At 39.6% G+C, this 16862-nt stretch overlaps 1 protein-coding gene across 2 annotated transcripts; it reads left to right on the top strand.

The window, feature by feature from the left end:
* The first annotated feature begins 1888 nt into the window (after positions 1-1888).
* Positions 1889-16278, top strand: NEMP1 (nuclear envelope integral membrane protein 1). Of its 2 annotated transcripts, none has more exons than XM_081318274.1 (9): positions 1889-2017; positions 3629-3744; positions 4798-5017; positions 6792-6864; positions 7419-7512; positions 9832-9943; positions 12262-12487; positions 14614-14787; positions 15138-16278. In XM_081318274.1, the coding sequence occupies exons 1-9, from the start codon at positions 1921-1923 to the stop codon at positions 15349-15351; spliced, it is 1326 nt and encodes a 441-aa protein (XP_081174400.1). In that variant the 5' UTR covers positions 1889-1920; the 3' UTR covers positions 15352-16278. The 2 variants fall into 2 exon arrangements, with proteins under 2 accessions (XP_081174400.1, XP_081174399.1); XM_081318273.1 differs by having other exon boundaries at positions 9829-9943.
* The last annotated feature ends 584 nt before the right edge of the window (positions 16279-16862 follow it).

Here is a 16862-nt window from a genome sequence, read left to right as displayed (position 1 = left end):
ACTTTTAAAAACTGAGCATCACAGAATTACAGTATATTGGGTTCTAACTGCATCCTAGAAAATAAAGATGACAATGGTTGTCATAGTAATTTCAATTGGTGTAACTTGGCTACATTTAACCAAGAGTGAATTCTAAGAGGTAAGGAGGCATAAGAATGAAATTAAGAGATGGGAGGCCGAAAGAAAACTTGCTAATGTAAATTGGCACTAAAGGGGAAAGTCAGTGGCACTATTAAAATCCCACTGCAACACTATTTGTAAAATGGAGCTCACCTTTATAAGGTTCAAAATGTAAAAAGTCCAACACTTTTTCCAGCAGAGACTTTACATCAGACCTTCACTGAAAAAAAGGCCTTAATTTTAGCAACATCAGTTTGATAGGCCAGTGACAGCATTTCAAGGATGGATTTTGAAAGCAGTTTCAACACTGAATCAACATATCATTAAGAGTTAATTTTAATTAATTTTGTGAACTTTTTGACTTGATAGCTTTTCTATTTCTTTTCTAGCTGGTTTATTTTTCTGGAGTTTTCCGAACTCGTAATAACGTATTTTTTTAAAAAAAGAAAGCCATTGTGCATATGATTTCCACGTTCTGTGAGGAATCAAGAGTGGAAATTGTGGACAATTTCTCTGATTTTACTGTATAATCCGAATCCCACAAATAGCTTCACTCTGGTTTCCCACCCTTCCCAACGAAGGGTGTCATTCGGGAGATTGTTGCTAGTGCAAGCCACTCGTTGGTTAAGAGAATTGTTGGTTGTCAAGTCAACCACTCCACCCTCACGCTTCGCCTGCTAAAATACTGCCATTTCGCTCTGAAGAAAAAAGGTGTGTGTGTGTGGGGGGGGGTTGGTCACGCTTCTCAATTCTGTCTCTTCGATTGGTTGAAAGTTGTCAGCTTCCAACCAATTGGAGCGAGATAATGGGTTTAGTCAATGCCGAGAAGCTTGATGCCCTGGTTGAGTGGACATCCTTGTATATCAGGGATCATCAAACTTGGCCCTTTTATGACTTGTGAACTTCAACTCCCAGAATTCCTCAGCCAAGCACCACTCCACCCTCGCGCTTCGCCTGCTAAAATACTGCCATTTCGCTCTGAAGAAAAAAGGTGGCGGTGGGGGGGGGGGTTGGTCACGCTTCTCAATTCTGTCTCTTCGATTGGTTGAAAGTTGTCAGCTTCCAACCAATTGGGGCGAGAGAATGGGTTTAGTTAATTTTATTTATTTATTTTTTTATTTTAATCCCATTTATATCCCGCCCTTCTCCGAAGACTCAGGGCGGCTTACAATTTAAGCACAAACCAATGTGCTTAGCAATAGCCTTCATTCTATGTATATGCCTGCTTATTAGGGCTTTTGCCCCGCCCCCCCAAGCGGCATTATTATACAGTCAGCTTATTGCCCCCAACAATCTTGGTCACGCTTCTCAATTCTGTCTCTTCGATTGGTTGAAAGTTGTCAGCTTCCAACCAATTGGAGCGAGAGAATGGGTTTAGTCAATGCCGAGAAGCTTGATGCCCTGGTTGAGTGGACATCCTTGTATATCAGAGATCTTCAAACTTGGCCCTTTTATGACTTGCGAACTTCAACTCCCAGAATTCCTCAGCCGGCGTGCCTGGGTATCAATTTCGCCGCAAGTCAGCGTCGAGAGGCGTTACCTCACAAGAGCCTCAGCTCTGAGAGCTGATTGGCTCGCTGTCACTTCAGTCGACGCGACCGTTGGCAAGACGGATTCTAAGCCCTCCCTTGCCAAGCGGCTTGCAATTGGGTGATGCCGTTAAACTCTCGCGCTGAGCGGGAGGGCGTGCCGCCGTGGCTCTTCCTCTCCGATAGGCTGCGGGGGCCACGGCGGAGGGGAGGGTTATTTTACGATGGGGGGCGGGTGAGAGAGAGAGCGAGAGAGATAGGAGGGGAGATTATGGCGGGAGAGACGAAAACGGCCTCCGAGTGGCCTCCGAGTGGCTGTCGCCTCCTGTTACGGGTTGCGGTTCTTTCGATCCTGGCGCGCAGCTCCGGTAAGCGGGCAGGTGAACCCGTTTAGGGCATGCCCAGCTGCCCCTTTTCCTCTTGAGCCTCTTCCGGTAACGGAGGCTCAGGATGCCTATGTGGCCTTAGTGTTGGGAAGCGATGATGAGCTCAGGTTGATTTCTTAACAGGAAATTTCCCCCCCCCCCCGAGATCAGAAAATATTTCTCATCATTGGAGAACGAAGGCTACTCTGGATGCTTTCTCGAGGCCAGTCTTTTCCATCCTGGACCTCTTCAAATGGGACTTCCGTTCCCAGAATTCCCAGCCAGGCTTGGGGACTGGAATCCCAGCAGGTCTTCTTGTGACAATTTGGGGCGGGCTGTACCAGGGGTAGGCAACCTCGGCTCTTTTATGACTCATGGACTTCAACTCCCAGAATTCCTGAGCCAGCTGTGCTGGCTCAGGAATTCTGGGAGTTGAAGTCCATGAGTCATAAAAGAGCCGAGGTTGCCTACCCCTGGGCTATACCGAGTATTAATTTTCCTCAATTTATGTCTGTAAAGTGATTTGAGCATCGTGGTTGCTTGGATTATGACAGAAGTGTTGAAGTTAAGTGGGCATCAGGTTTCTTGGTAAAAATGGATTTGGAAGGAAGGAAGATCACAGTAGTATGACAAGACCATATTTATTTATTTTATTTAATTGATTTTATATACCGCCCTATTCCCGAAGGACTCAGGGCGGTTTGCAGGGTGAATTAAAACAATACAGATAAATACAATTAAAATAGAATTAAATTAAGACTAGCCCACAATTAAACAAATTAAAATTTAAAATGAAATTAAATTAAAAAACCCCTCAGTCCAGGCCAGAAAGATCAAATAACCAAGTTTTCAGGTCCCGGCGAAACGAACGAAGGTCCAGGGCAGTCCGAAGTTCTACCGCCAGTTCATTCCATAGGGCAGGCGCGCCCACAGAGAATGCCCTCCCACTTGGAATCACCAATATGAGCTATTGTTTAGAATACTCGCAGAAAAAACCTGGTGGTTTTTTCCTGTGAGTTGTGGCATCTGTTGTTAATGTCATCCACACCATCCAAAGTTAAACACACATGTTTACATCTGCTTATTAGCTTACTCCTCATGCATATCATATGGGGGTGGGCAATGTAGCTAATGCTTATTTTAGTGGGATTATTATTTATAAAATTTATAATGGCTGTTTTATGGTTGTTGACGTCACTGCCAAGGGTAAATGGTTTATTAATCTTTTAAACAAATCTAAATATGTTCAGATTGAGACTTTAAGTCAGATTTCTTTTAGTGTGCTCTGCGATTTGAGACAAGCAAAATGGATTGTGATCACCTAGCCTTTTGCATGACTACTTGCAGTTACTATTATCCAAAAACTGTCTTCGTATATATGTGGAGGGAGGGGGGAATTAAAGGAGTGCTATGTAAAGTACGCTGCCTCAAACTCATGAAATAAATTTCAGGAGGTTCTAAATGTAAAAAATAGGAAAAAGGCATATTGGAATTTTACTAGATATGACTATTCTGATCCTCATTTTGTATAAATCAGTCTCATTGTCTTAATTCCAAAGGCATTTCTTCATTTTACTAATATATCTGTTTTCTTCTTTGTGTGGATTCCTGTAGATGGAGATGTAGTTATACTTAGAGAACATCAAACATATCTACGTGATTCCTCTGAACAGTTTTGCTATTCAAATAAAATGATCCCAAAATGGCATGATATATGGACCAAAATTCAGGTAAGATTACTTTTTTTTGCAACTGAGGTGAATCTTAGCTAATTTTCATGTCTTAAAAGTGAATAACAATAGATCTGTAAATATATCCTACGTGACTCCAATTGAGATTTTGTTAAAACCCTGATTATTTTTAGTTTCCTAGCATCTTTGTTTTTTAATTTTTATCCGCCTTTTATTTTTTCATATACAACTCAAGATGGTGAACATAGCAAACCTCTTCCTATTTTCCCCACAACAACCCTGTAAGATGTATTGGACTGAGAGAGAGTGTGTGACTGTCCCAAAAACACCTGATCAGTTTCTACTTTGTAGCATGTAGAAGATGAAAGCAAATTATAAATTTGGGGGTTGTATAGTAAATTGCTAAGGATCCAGCTTGCTGTATATATTGTGTAACAAGAATAGTCCTGCTGTTTTGTCTTTTCAAGCTATTCCATTAGATGCAGTTAGTTTATACACATCTGGGAAAAACTTTGGTCCAAAAATATCTCACAGTTATAGAATTATATTCTATTCAAATAAAGAAGAAGATCAGGGGCAGTCTAGACTCTAGAACAAGATTATATTCTGTAACTTAGTAATGTTACAGTAGCATATTGTAGTTGCTTATCCATACAGGCCATATTTTAACCTGTTACTGTATTAGAGGTTGGGAATGGAATTGAGTCAGCGGATTCTACTAGATAAGGGTCAGAGTTCCTCCCCCACAAGGCCTTTTTTGGATGTTCATTGTATTTCTCAGTTGGTTTCACAATGAGATTTAATATTACTCTCTCTTTCCCATCACTAGATTAAATAGCCTTTTCTCCATAAATAAGCTGCCTGTTCAAGATGCTAAGTTTTTTCAGATTTCCTTTGGCAGTTTTTCAAAAGCCCTATTAAGTTCTTTAGCATTTTCCCCTGAAGCTAGTGGTGTATTTTGTAAAGACAGTGCTGCACAACTTGCTGTTAAAATAATGCTGGCTAATTCAACTAACTGTTAAATAATATGAAATCTCTGCATTAATTATGGAACTGTCCTTGTTTTTCCCCATCTCCTTTTTTTCCATCCAGATCCGAGTAAACAGCACCAAGGTGATCCGCGTCATCCAAGTTGAAAGTGAGGAGAAGCTGAAAGAACTGGATGGATTTAGTTTATGGATGTATATTGGCTTGTTCTTCAAAGAGAAGCTTAATGACACCTACATCAATGTTGACATTTTCAGTAAAGAAACCTGCTTGAAAGTTGAGATATTAGACCCAGACTCCAAATATACCATTAGTGTTACTCGAAGTAAGTTTTCTTTTATCTTGCTTGCTCTAATACAGGTATTCCACCACTTGCGACTGCAGGTGGGCCCAGAATCTCTGTCGTTGAGTGAAGCAAATGTTAAGTAAATTGCCATGTCACCACCTTGCTCAACAACCACAATCTCCGCTCTCCCAGTTGTGGACATAAAGTGAACATGCGTGTCATTATACTCGGGAGGCCTGGATCCTTTCCCTGCTCCACTTAGTTGAACTATTGCAGGCTCTATCAATTTAGAAGGTTCAAAACATTGGAATCTACGAGTGTTTTCATCGAATTTGAGGTCCATCCCTCTACTGCACTGGTGGATTTCCCTTTCTTGCATGGAGGAGAGGGGAAATCTCTCAGCACACTGGAAGAACAGACCTCAAGTCCAATGTCCCCTCTGCTTGCAACTTTCCCTGTTGGCTTCCCTGTTGACTTTTTGAGGAAACAGCACAAAAGATTGCAAATGGCAATCACATTATCACAGGGCACTTGGCAGTCTGTTATAAATACAAACACCTGATGCACCACCTGGCATGCTCACACAACTACCTAAATTAAAGAAAATGCTCTAATGCCAAACCCTCTACAAGAACCATTTACGTGTAAATGGTAGAAACCAGGAGATCATGATTTCTAGTCCTGTCCTAGACACAAAACCAGCTGGTGGCATTGAGTCAGTCACACTCTCAGCCCTAGGAAGCAGGCTATGGTAAGCCACTTCTGAAAATCTTGTCGAGGAAACTGCAAAGACTATTAAAGGCAGTTGCCAGAAACATTGCTAACTCAGTTCCTCTCCCCCCCACCTCCAAAATGGAATAGTCTATCTGGGAGCTCTCCATTTTTGTAGGTTTGGAAGAGGCTGGACAGCCATTTCTCAAGGATGGTCCCTAGTTTTCCTTCACAGAAAAATGGACTCGATCAGGGGTGTCAAACTGCCAGCCCACGGGCTGGATGCATCATACTGAAACTGCGCCCACCCCATTGCCGGCAATGGAAAAAAAAGTCACAACACGTTACGTGACGTTGTGAGTTTGACACCCCTGGACTAGATTATCCTTTTGGTCTCTTTCAGTTCCACAGTTCTGTGATCCTGTAAAATTAGATGATGTGTTTCCTGAATGTGCTGCTTGGGTTCTGGGAATACTTTTACTTTTTTCATACATATTTTATTCATTATTTGTGTCTGAAGCATGGAATTATCCTGAATAAGCAAGGAGAGTTGAATACATTTAGAATGATCACTGACTTTTTATGTATATATGTTACATTATGAAGCTTCAAGGCAGCATTTACTACCATAAAGACAAGTCTAATAGGTTTAAGTCTGCAGAAGTGAAAAAGAGGAACATCTCATACATGGACATGCTCATTTTGTATATATAACATCTGTTCATTTTGAAACACAGTTGTTCACAACTGCTGAGCTATGTTTGAGTATGTATAAGATGTTCTGAGGTACAAAATGTAAAGTGTGTGAATTGGTTTTATTATGCAGTCTGCATTTTTCAGAACAATTGGTTCTTGGAAAGAATATGAATGATGAAAAGAATGGTTTTAAAGGAAAATACTGTTTGCCTTTTTAAAGACTTTACAGCAATGAATCTTAATAGTCCTCAATCTTTTCATTTTGACAATTACTTTATCAAAAATCTGTATGCAGCAGAAACACGTATTGATGGGAAGATATTTTTACTTGTTACATATATTTGCTGTTATATTCTGAGTAGCTCAGCCAGCTGATTAATAAAATAATATTTTTATTTTTTTGTAGCACTTGATCCCAAGCTCTTCATTGGTACATTTCTGGGCCTGCTGCTGTTTTTCGGTGGCGATTTGATGAGTAGGTAAGTAAAAATACAGTTCATAACATTTGCCAGCTCACAACTGGTAACCATATAATCTAGTAAATGCCTCTCTCTCCTTCAGTTTGTGATTGTGTTAATCTGTCCCTTTTTACTGAAGTACTACTTGGGAAATATCAAATCTCGTTGTTTCCAGGGGCTTCCACGTAACAGGATATTTTTTGTTCTTTTTTAGAGTAGCGAAGAGAGACATGTGAAGTCTCAATGCTTGTGCGTCATTATTTCCAAAACTTAAAAGACTTCCACATATTGTTTGCTTTTAAAGTACTACTATGTAATTTGGCAGCTAAAGTCTGTCCCCTTGGGGGAAGCTTTATGGTTCTTAGTTATTGGAGTACTGTTCATTTTTCTTCTTGCTGCTGTAATTCATTTTCTGTTGGTCTTCCTGTCTACCCATCAGTCCTTGCTATCATTTCTTTCTTTTCTTTTTTTTTATGGCTACCAGTCCAAAACCTAGAATTTCTAGAGTTTCTGTTGAACTTGTGCCATGTGTAGATTTTCATGTAGAGCGTCTGAAATATTCTTTCTCTTTGCAGAAGTTCAATCTTCTTCTATTCAACTGGAATAAGCATTGGCATACTGAGTTCATTGCTCATTGTTGTCTACGTACTATCCAGATTTGTACCCAAGGTGGGTTAAAAATATGAAGACTTAACTCTATTACCGGTAGGGGTTTTGGCAACATTCTGGAAAATAAATTTTCTGAACTGGCTAAAGGCCTTTCTGCTTGGTATTTTTGGGTGTGGTAGTCTAATAGATATGGAGGGTGAGGGATTACTTTATTGTATATTTGTATCTGTACTGAGGAATATCAGAGCCCCACCCTTTGTTTATCGATCTTCCCCCCTTTTTTCACTTTTCCCCCTTTTGAATCCCTCCCCCCTTTTTATTGTTATGTTGTTTTTTATTTTCTGCCTGCCTCAGTTATAATGTTTAAGTAAGCTTGGAAACGTGCAGGAAATTTTACCGACCTAGTTAGGTATAGAAAACAATTTATTCACAATTTTACTACCCATAATGTGGTCCAAGTCCTTATGCCATCTAATTTGGCAGATTGGATAATAGTAGTTATATGATATGATGATAGTGCTATAATTTTCCTTTACCTTTTGGTTATTATAAGAAGGGATTTTATTGGAAAAGTACTAAAATTTTCCGAAAGAAAATTACAAATATAGCATTATCAGCAACTAAATGGGCACCAAATTGAACAGGTAAAGAACTCTAAATATCTAGAATCTTATTCATTATAGTGGGGTCCTGGAACACAAATTCAAAAGCTGTGCTCAAATTTTTTAGAACTGAGTGGAGTGTGGAAGTTTTGATTCCAACTATTTTATGTGTTTTGAGGTTTAGGTTATAGCTGAAGTGCTTTATGGAGCTTTTTTCATATGCATCAATATTTTTCAACCTTGGGAATTTTAAGGTATGTGAACTTCAACTCCCAGAATTCCCCGTGCTGGCTGAGGAATTCTAGAAATTGAAGTTCACACACATTTAACATTCCCAAACTTGAAAAACACTGATATACAGGTATTGATTTTGGTCCATTGGAGATAATAAAGAATAAATTGTTAAGTGCCCTGATGTGTTTTCCAGGAATATCTAAGCTTTTAATTATGAGAAAAGATAGGGCTTTGCATCTTAATAATTGGACAAATATGTGTAATATTTCTTCAGACTTCTTAGCATCCCTAATCCTGACTGATTCAGTGGAGAAAAATGTTAAAATAATTGTAACAATGGCAGTTTCTTGCCTCATTTTCTAATTTATCTAGAAACAGACAGAATTAAAAATGTAGAGATACAGAATTTCCAGAATATTTTTGCCATTATTTAACACAAAGAAAACTTATATTCCAGCTACATCCATACTGCCCTCAAGAGGACTGCATTGGACTATAGAAGAGCATTCACTTTGGTCCATTGTAATTCTTTTCTGTCAAACACCCATGGTTTACCTTATTAGAGGGTAGATTCTTCCATTTTTCACATAAGTGCTATCTCTATTTGGCTCATACTTATACGGGCTTGATAAAAGTTTCTTTAGATTTATCAGATCTCTTTTAAGAAAAGGTCTGCAAGGAGGAAAGCAAATATTCAGTTGTCTGATTTAGATCAAAAGGACTCATTTATGAATAATGTAGCAGACTTTGCTTAAAAGCAACAGGACAAAAACAGCCTTGGATGCACAAATATTAGAAGGAAGCAGGATCATAATGCTTTAGCTGTACATCTTCATTTTTTATTTTTTTTTCACTTTGCACTAATTTATTTTGCTAGTGTAAGATGGTCTGTGAACCTCTTAAACTAGGATGACCTTTCCAATTTTCCATTTACAGTTGCATAAAATGTTTGGTTTGTTTTGAATGGGCAAAAGGAAAGGAGTGTGAAAAAGCCTTGTATTCTCTTCTCCTGTTGTGCAAGTGACCTCAGTGGATGAAAGGGATCCCAACAGAACACGATATCATTCTATAAAGAAACAGAGTCAAAGAAAAAGGCATGGAGAATGAGCCTTTGGTAAACCTGAGAATGATCAGCTTAAATCCCCTGCTCCCCATATTAAAAAAAAATATGTCTATAAGTAAAGTATCAAAACCAAAACATGATATACCTGTGCCAAGTAGGCCCATCTTATGTGATGTCCATTTGTTTTCCCACTTCCCCAAATCTGCACATAGAATGTTACACGTTATAGTTGCTACTTGATACATTTTGAGAAGTGGGCTTTGAGACATCCAAGCGTTCCAAATCAGAGTATACTTAAAAACTTCATCCATAAAAAAAAACATCTGTTATGATTACTACATGGAACTGTTCCTGACTGAAAGAGGCCAGCCAATCAGTGCAGTACGTGAAGCCATTGGAATACTGCAGATAGAGAAACAGTCAAGAATGCTAAAGAAGCTTTCTCTAATCTGTAACATTTTATTATTTCTGTTCTAGAAGAGCCCCATCTATCTTATGATTCTGGGTGGCTGGTCTTTTTCTATTTACCTCACCCAGTTGGTCTTCAGAAATCTTCAGGAAATATGTACATTATACTGGGAATATCTACTTGGTGAGTAGACGGTGGCATTCTGTTTATGATGCTGAGGTCATTTTGCCATTTGTCTGAGCTAATCTAAGAGGTTGCTTTTCTTAAGCAATGCTTAAGTAACTACTTTCTAAAATGATCCAAATATTCTCTCATTCGTTTGTGTAAACAAAGTTTGCAGGTTATTAAATTTCCTAGTTACCTATGAAAAATACAAAAATTCTTTCTGTGGCAGCATACAAAAATTCTTTCTGTGGCAGTATATTTGGAATTAAATAGAAGGAGATAGCAAATCTTGCATAGGTTTGTGAATCCATGATAGTGTAAGACGTTGAGGTTGGAAAGAAATTGTGACATTATTTACACTTTGAGAACCATCTGTCAAATAATGCTGGCTATGCATTCCTCATTAGTTGTCATACAAAACACAGGCTAGATTTGTAATGTCAGTATTCTTATTCTCTATTAATAAGGACATTAACATTTTTTATTACATAATAAAAATTACAATGTAACCATTACAAAAATAAATAGAAAAACAAAATAGAGCTTGCAGAATAAATGGAAACTTTACCAACTAACAGAATCATTCTAATTAAAAAAGAAAAAAAAATTAGAAAGACATCTTTATTTAGAAAAAATACTCAAAAAGGCAGAACTATCCAACAGCACAGAAACAAAAGCTAAGTACATATCTTAACTTACTGTTGGAAAGTCAGTTTGACCACTTTAAGTCAATGTAATAGTATCAGTTAATTTCTGAAGAAATTGTGTCACAGATAAATAAACAGTATGATCATGGGTAATCTTTGGAAGGCATATTTAGACCAGATGCTCTATAACAGACATGTCAAACACAAGGCCTGGGGGCCGGATCCGGCCCACGAAGTGGTTTCATGCGGCCCGTGAAGCCATCCTGGAAACAGTGAGGGAACAGCCCCCACTGCCTTGGCCCTGGCCCAGAGACCCTCCTTCTGCCAGAGACCCCCAGATCTGTCCCACTCCTGCCCAGGCCCCCATAGGCACCCTTCATGCGAACGATGTAGAGCTGGCCACGCCCACCCAGTAGGCCATACGCACTCTAGCCACGCCCACCCAGTAGGCCACGCCCACCCAGTAGGCCACGCCCACCCAGGCCATAACCACCCAGCCCCTTGAGGGCAACCGCAATGCTGATGTGGCCCTCAATGAAATTGAGTTTGACACCTCTGCTCTATAATTTAAGCATCTGAAACATTTGACTTTAGGTTTAAAATATTCTAAAATATTCTTATCAAACTTAAGTCTATATATGGTTTATGCCTTAAAATAAAAATGATGCTACAGTATAGATACTGATTAATCCAGAAGCTAGACAGATTTTTCTTCTTACTCCCAATCATTTTGCTTGATTTTATTCAATAAATATTGGTTCCTGGAGCATGAAGTTCCATTTTATCAGATATAAAAACATTATATAATTCCATTTTCCAAAGTGTTGTATAATTTACTTCCTTAATGTGATTTTCCAAATTATGATCTATTAAGTTTTTTTTCTCATAATCATTCAACCTCAAATAGATGCCTTACAAGCCTCCCATATAATCACAAAAGTCACAGAATGAAAAAAGTTTATATTCTAGTCCCATCCTGTGTCATGTATCACCAGCAATAAGAGTTATTTTATAGTTATTAAATCAATCTGCTAAAATTCAAGAGACTGAAAAACAATCCTGCCAGGAATACGTTTTATGAAGGGGGGGGGGCGGTGTTTCTATGATGGAATTCAGAAGTTGCCATGTGTGCCAATAAATAGGCTTGTGATGAATACTTTCCATAAATGAGAGCTCAGCTTTCATGAAACAATACTGCAATCAAGCAAAGGATTCAAAACTTGATTAAATTCAGCACTAAAAAATGAACAGAACATCTGTGTAAAACATCTGGATGGTCTTTAATGGGACTGTTTCATGAATTACTAACATTTTTGTTTTTTCCCCGCCTGTTCTAATACCACATATTGGAAGAAGCATATTTTGTCTTCTGTGGACATCATATTTTTATAACTCTTGTTTTCTTTGATAAAAAAGTGTGATGCATTTCTTCTAGATCAGCATGTTGCAGATTGTACTTGTTTGATGTTTTGTAAAATATGCTCAGTCAGAAGCATGAATTCTTGCATTTTATTTCCTTCTGGCTTCGGTGTTTTGGCTGTATGCTAATGTCCAAATTATTTAGAACAGATTTGATATTTATAACCAGTATCTTACTGGTTGGCTTAGACAAGCTGAATTATCCTGAAAGAGTAACTCCTGGTGATCGTGAAAATCCAAATAAAAATAATTCTTTTTCTTCCTCCACAGGCTATCTGGTCATCGTAGGGTGTGTAAGCTTTGCTGTGTGCTACAAATATGGCCCTCTGGAGAATGAACGCAACATAAATCTCCTCACTTGGGGTCTGCAGACTTTCGGCTTGCTGCTCCTTTATCTGAGCATTCAGATACGATATATTGGCGTCATCTTGATTGTAATTGCAATCTGCACTAAAAACCTGGAGTACCCAGTCATATGGGCCTATGCCATCTACAGGTGATGGATGGGAAACATTGGCTTGGCTCAGCCTAGAAAACACAATGTAAATAATCGGCCCATTAAGACATTTGTAGGGCATGGCTGGGTGAATATGTTTATATGCATAATGGTGTTCCGGAAATGAGTGACTTACATTTTCATTTGTTGAAATTCTTAGTACGTTATTCTTTCCTGGCTAATTCTCTAGTTTCTGTAGTGTATGGATAATGTCAGATGACAGACATCATTATATGATTCCCTGGAGGAGGCAGGGTGCCAAAAAAAACCAAAACCCTCTGAAATTGCAAAATCTCAAGAGAGAACACTGAAGTCTCAGAGTTAGTCTTGTATTTTAATTTTGGGGTTCTGTAGTGCACTGTTTTAAGGTAGCATTAGTTATGTGATATCTGAAGCACTGAGGTCAGCCTATGTTTTAAATCCTCTAAAGGTGAAATTATTGTTTGTTTAGTTTGGGCTTACCGCGTTAATGTGATCTCAGGCACCGTTTAGTGTGTTGAACATATTTCATGATCTATCTGTTGAGATTTTGGGTGGCTATAAAGCTTTCCTTTTTCTTGTGTCTTCACCACAACCTGGACACACTTCTGGAAATGCACTTGCTCAGAACTGAAGTGCATTAATGAATAAAGATAAGTACCTTTTGCTGACCATTTTTTTTTAAAAACCAAGGTAATCCCTGCTGTATATTTTTTTTATCTAAGAGACAAAATGAGACACGTAGATGACAAAGCAATTTTAGAGGCTGTAGAAAATAATGTAAGTTTCTTCTGGTGAGAGGTAGAATTATTGGTGAGAGGGCCACTCTCCGAGAAGAAAAGCCAAGTGATAAAAGCCTTAGCCAGCCCAGCAGAGGAATCCCCAAGGCTCCTTCTCTTTTTATACAGCCTTGTGGTAGAGCTGTGAGGGAAGCAGGGTTTGGAATGGGAACAGGTCATTACTTCCAGTGTTTAGGCCAGTGTTTCTCACCCTTAGCAAGTTTAACAGGTGTGGACTTCAATTCCCAACTCTGCTGGGCTGGGGAATTCTGGGAGTTGAAGTACATACACACCTCTCAAACTTACCAAAGTTGAGAAACACTGCTTTAGACTGAATCACTGGCTTCCTATGATCACCTAGCTTTTGCAAACATTGGGCAAAAAGAATCTGCTCCTAAAGGTTCATTGTTGAGGTGAGAGGCAGGCTCCTGATCTCCGTCTTCCGTTTTGTAAAATAATCATGTGACTTAAGAGATCTGGGTGTTTCGCTCGAGTGCTTTGTCTGAATAGATTTGTAAGATAGTTCTGGAAAATGAGATGCAACTGATTTAAGATCCCTCGAACCGTAAAAGGTTTTTGCTAAAAACATGGGGAGAAATGAGGGCCGACCAGCTAAGAACACTGTTAGATCATGGAAGATTGTAGTCTCTTAAGTGCTGCTGAGCAACAATGAGTCCACATTCTCAAGAAGAGGCTTGATTTCGAAGCGCCATTCTGATAATCTCTTATCAGAGGCCATTGGCATGTTGAAGGTGAACAATAGTACAATAGTGTCACAAACGGATATAACAGTGTCTTAGCATTTCTTAAGATACTTATGGAAAAGTTGTAACGACTGCAAGTTGTTCCAGAATAATTCAGTAAAACTGGGAGGACAGTATCCCTGTCAAGAAGGCCTAGGTCAGGGGTCTGCAACCTGAAACAGTGAAAGAGCCACTCGGAACCGGTTCCCTCACAAAAGGAAAAACGGAGCCACAAAAAATGTGTGCACATGCACGTACATGCGCACATGCGCAGAACAGGGTTTGACTGAAGAGTGGAGCCAAGGCGAGATATGCACCTACCCTGCATATTTGAATTGATTGGTTGAACTTTTTTAGTCCCACTTTTTTGTTTTTGGACTGCACATGGCAGAGGACTGGGAGCCGCGGGAGACAGCTGAAAGAGCCGCATGCGGCTCCGGAGCCGCAGGTTGCAGACTTGTGGCCTACGTCTAGAACGTTCAACTCTTGAGCCCAACTTATGACAGGGTACAGTGTGGAGAGTGTGTGTATCAGCTGCCCTCTCCTAAGCAGTTTGAAGATGATTTGCAAAGGGCCAGATTTCAGTGTTTGACTTTGGCTACTAACGGCATTGCTGTCCTAGCAGGAAGCTGTTCTCAGCTCCAGAAAAGCCCACCCCACCGCGCCTGTTGACCGAGGAAGAATATCGGATCCAGGGGGAGGTAGAGACACGCAAAGCCTTGGGACAATTGCGGGAGTACTGCCAAAGTCCAGAGTTCTCTGCGTGGAAAGCAGTCTCCCGCATCCAGTCTCCAAAAAGGTACTGCCCGTGACGATCATCGGAAGGGGAGGGTCAGCTATAATGTGCTGTGGGATTTTTTTTTATTTTTTTAATCTTAAAATTTTAAGAAACTTAGTTTAAAGCCGTATTTGTGGGAGGACCACGAAAAGGGACGGGTAGGGAATCAAATTCAAAACTTTTTGAGTCTAGGTTTCTTTCATGGGAAGAAAAGCCATCTTTTGTATGTACATGCTATATATACTCAGGTAGGTTTTTCCCCTCTCAATTGTCTTGCCAATACTTGGTAAAAATTGTAAACTAGAGGGAAGTAGTTGTAGGGTTCATTAGTTACAGCATTGCCTACATTGTTCTTTCTTTCTTTCTTCCAGATTTGCTGACTTTATAGAAGGTGCCTCACATGTCGTCCCCAACGAGGTTTCTGTCCATGAACAGGAATATGGCTTGGGGGGTTCCTTCCTAGAGAATCAGCTCTTTGAAGAGGAAGATGAGGAAGATGACACCAGTTTTGATGAGGAGGATTGCCCAGAGGAACCGTGGCCCCAGAATCACTTACATTTTCAAGATAAAACTGGCCACTGCTGATGCAAGTGGATTGACTGATGCCCCTTATTGAGCCCGTCTGTTGTTACAATTGAGGATTGCTGTAGAAAAGCCTTTTCTGTCTAGCATTGCTTAAGTAGCGGCGTAGGCTTCGCAATCTCTTTGAGAGGAAGGAGTTTGACAGGGCTCTAAAGCCCTGCCACCTATTCCAGACCACGACACTATCATGAACTGCAACATACTCGGGATAGGCCTCAATATCCCTGACTAAATATCTTAACTACGAGCTGGTCAGAACCTACAGCTCTTAGCTATGAGTAGCCTAAGGAGGTGGAGGAATGTGGAGAGGCTGTAAATCGTTACCGAAAGCCAGTGAAAAATGACAAATTATTTTGCCCTGAGGAAAAACAGGCTACCTGAATGAAGGAAGGTTTGAAAGTCCAGGTGAATTTGATAAGATATATCCTAGGAAACAATAGCTGCTGCCCTTTGATTTTCCAGGGCGCCAACCAAGTTTTGTAGAGCATGCTGCTCTTCCTCCAGTGGCTATGCTTTTCACATGTTGGCTTAAATGTTGTCTCCTGGGTTCAGTACACTGAAGGTGTAAGGCTACTGCTTGTTGCAGAATGTGTGATGAGCTTGCTGGGAAGTCAGTACGTCGCTGGGTCTCCCAAGGAAGTTCTTTCGTCCTATACATGGTAATTGCACAAATAGAAATATTTTTAATTATATACCTTGAGAAGGGAGTTGCTTCCAACTAAAATACTTCCTGTAGACATCACCCGTGTTCCCTGTTTTAACTTACTTGTGGCCTTTTTTGGTGGGATTGTGTAAAACCTGACTGTACCAGATATCAGCCGCTTTCAATTTGAAGAATTAATTTCTGAATGGCCGGAGTGGAGGTTCCAGAGTGGTTTGAAGGAGAAATAGCAATCTGAAATAGCTGGATTTTTTTTAATTTTTTTTTTTTTACAAAACTGCTTTTTGGAATTCAAAACTCTTGTGATCTTCAGCAAACCCACAATGGCTCAGATTTAAATAGCCTTGTTTTTACCCTGAAAGTCCTCAATAGTACTGTAATCCTGCGAGAAAATTCAATTGCACCTGGATGAGGACACCGCAATGAATTCATAGTAGGTGCTTACATGTAATACCTGCCCAAAATGTTTGTATTTCTAGCCATCCAATATTTATTAACTGATAAATTGTTCGTGAAGTTGTGCTTTTAAGTTTCTGTTGCTGCCCCCATCCTCAACAGGATTGAAAGAGCTCTAATAATCCATTTTCTATTTTCAGGCCCTGTCAGCTTCCTAGTCACTAAAAGTTTGGTTTGGTCTGGTTACACAAGTTCAGTTTGGTTACACTAGGATCTGTTATTTTAACTATCGGTAGGATCAGAGTTGGTTCCAAAAACCAGAAGACAGGGAAAACCTATCAAACAAAGTTAACATAGTGCTAAGAAAAAGCTATGGTGCTTGCTATATGCATGCCAAATGTGTAAAATGCTGAAACCAATACGAAATAACTCGGATAAAAGGTTTAATTTATGCAGT

Source organism: Vipera berus (assembly GCF_964194415.1).
Source record: "Vipera berus genome assembly, chromosome: 2".
Classification (NCBI taxonomy): Eukaryota; Metazoa; Chordata; class Lepidosauria; order Squamata; family Viperidae; genus Vipera; species Vipera berus.
Note: the sequence above shows the minus strand (reverse complement) of the source record. Positions and strands in the feature narration are given on the sequence as shown.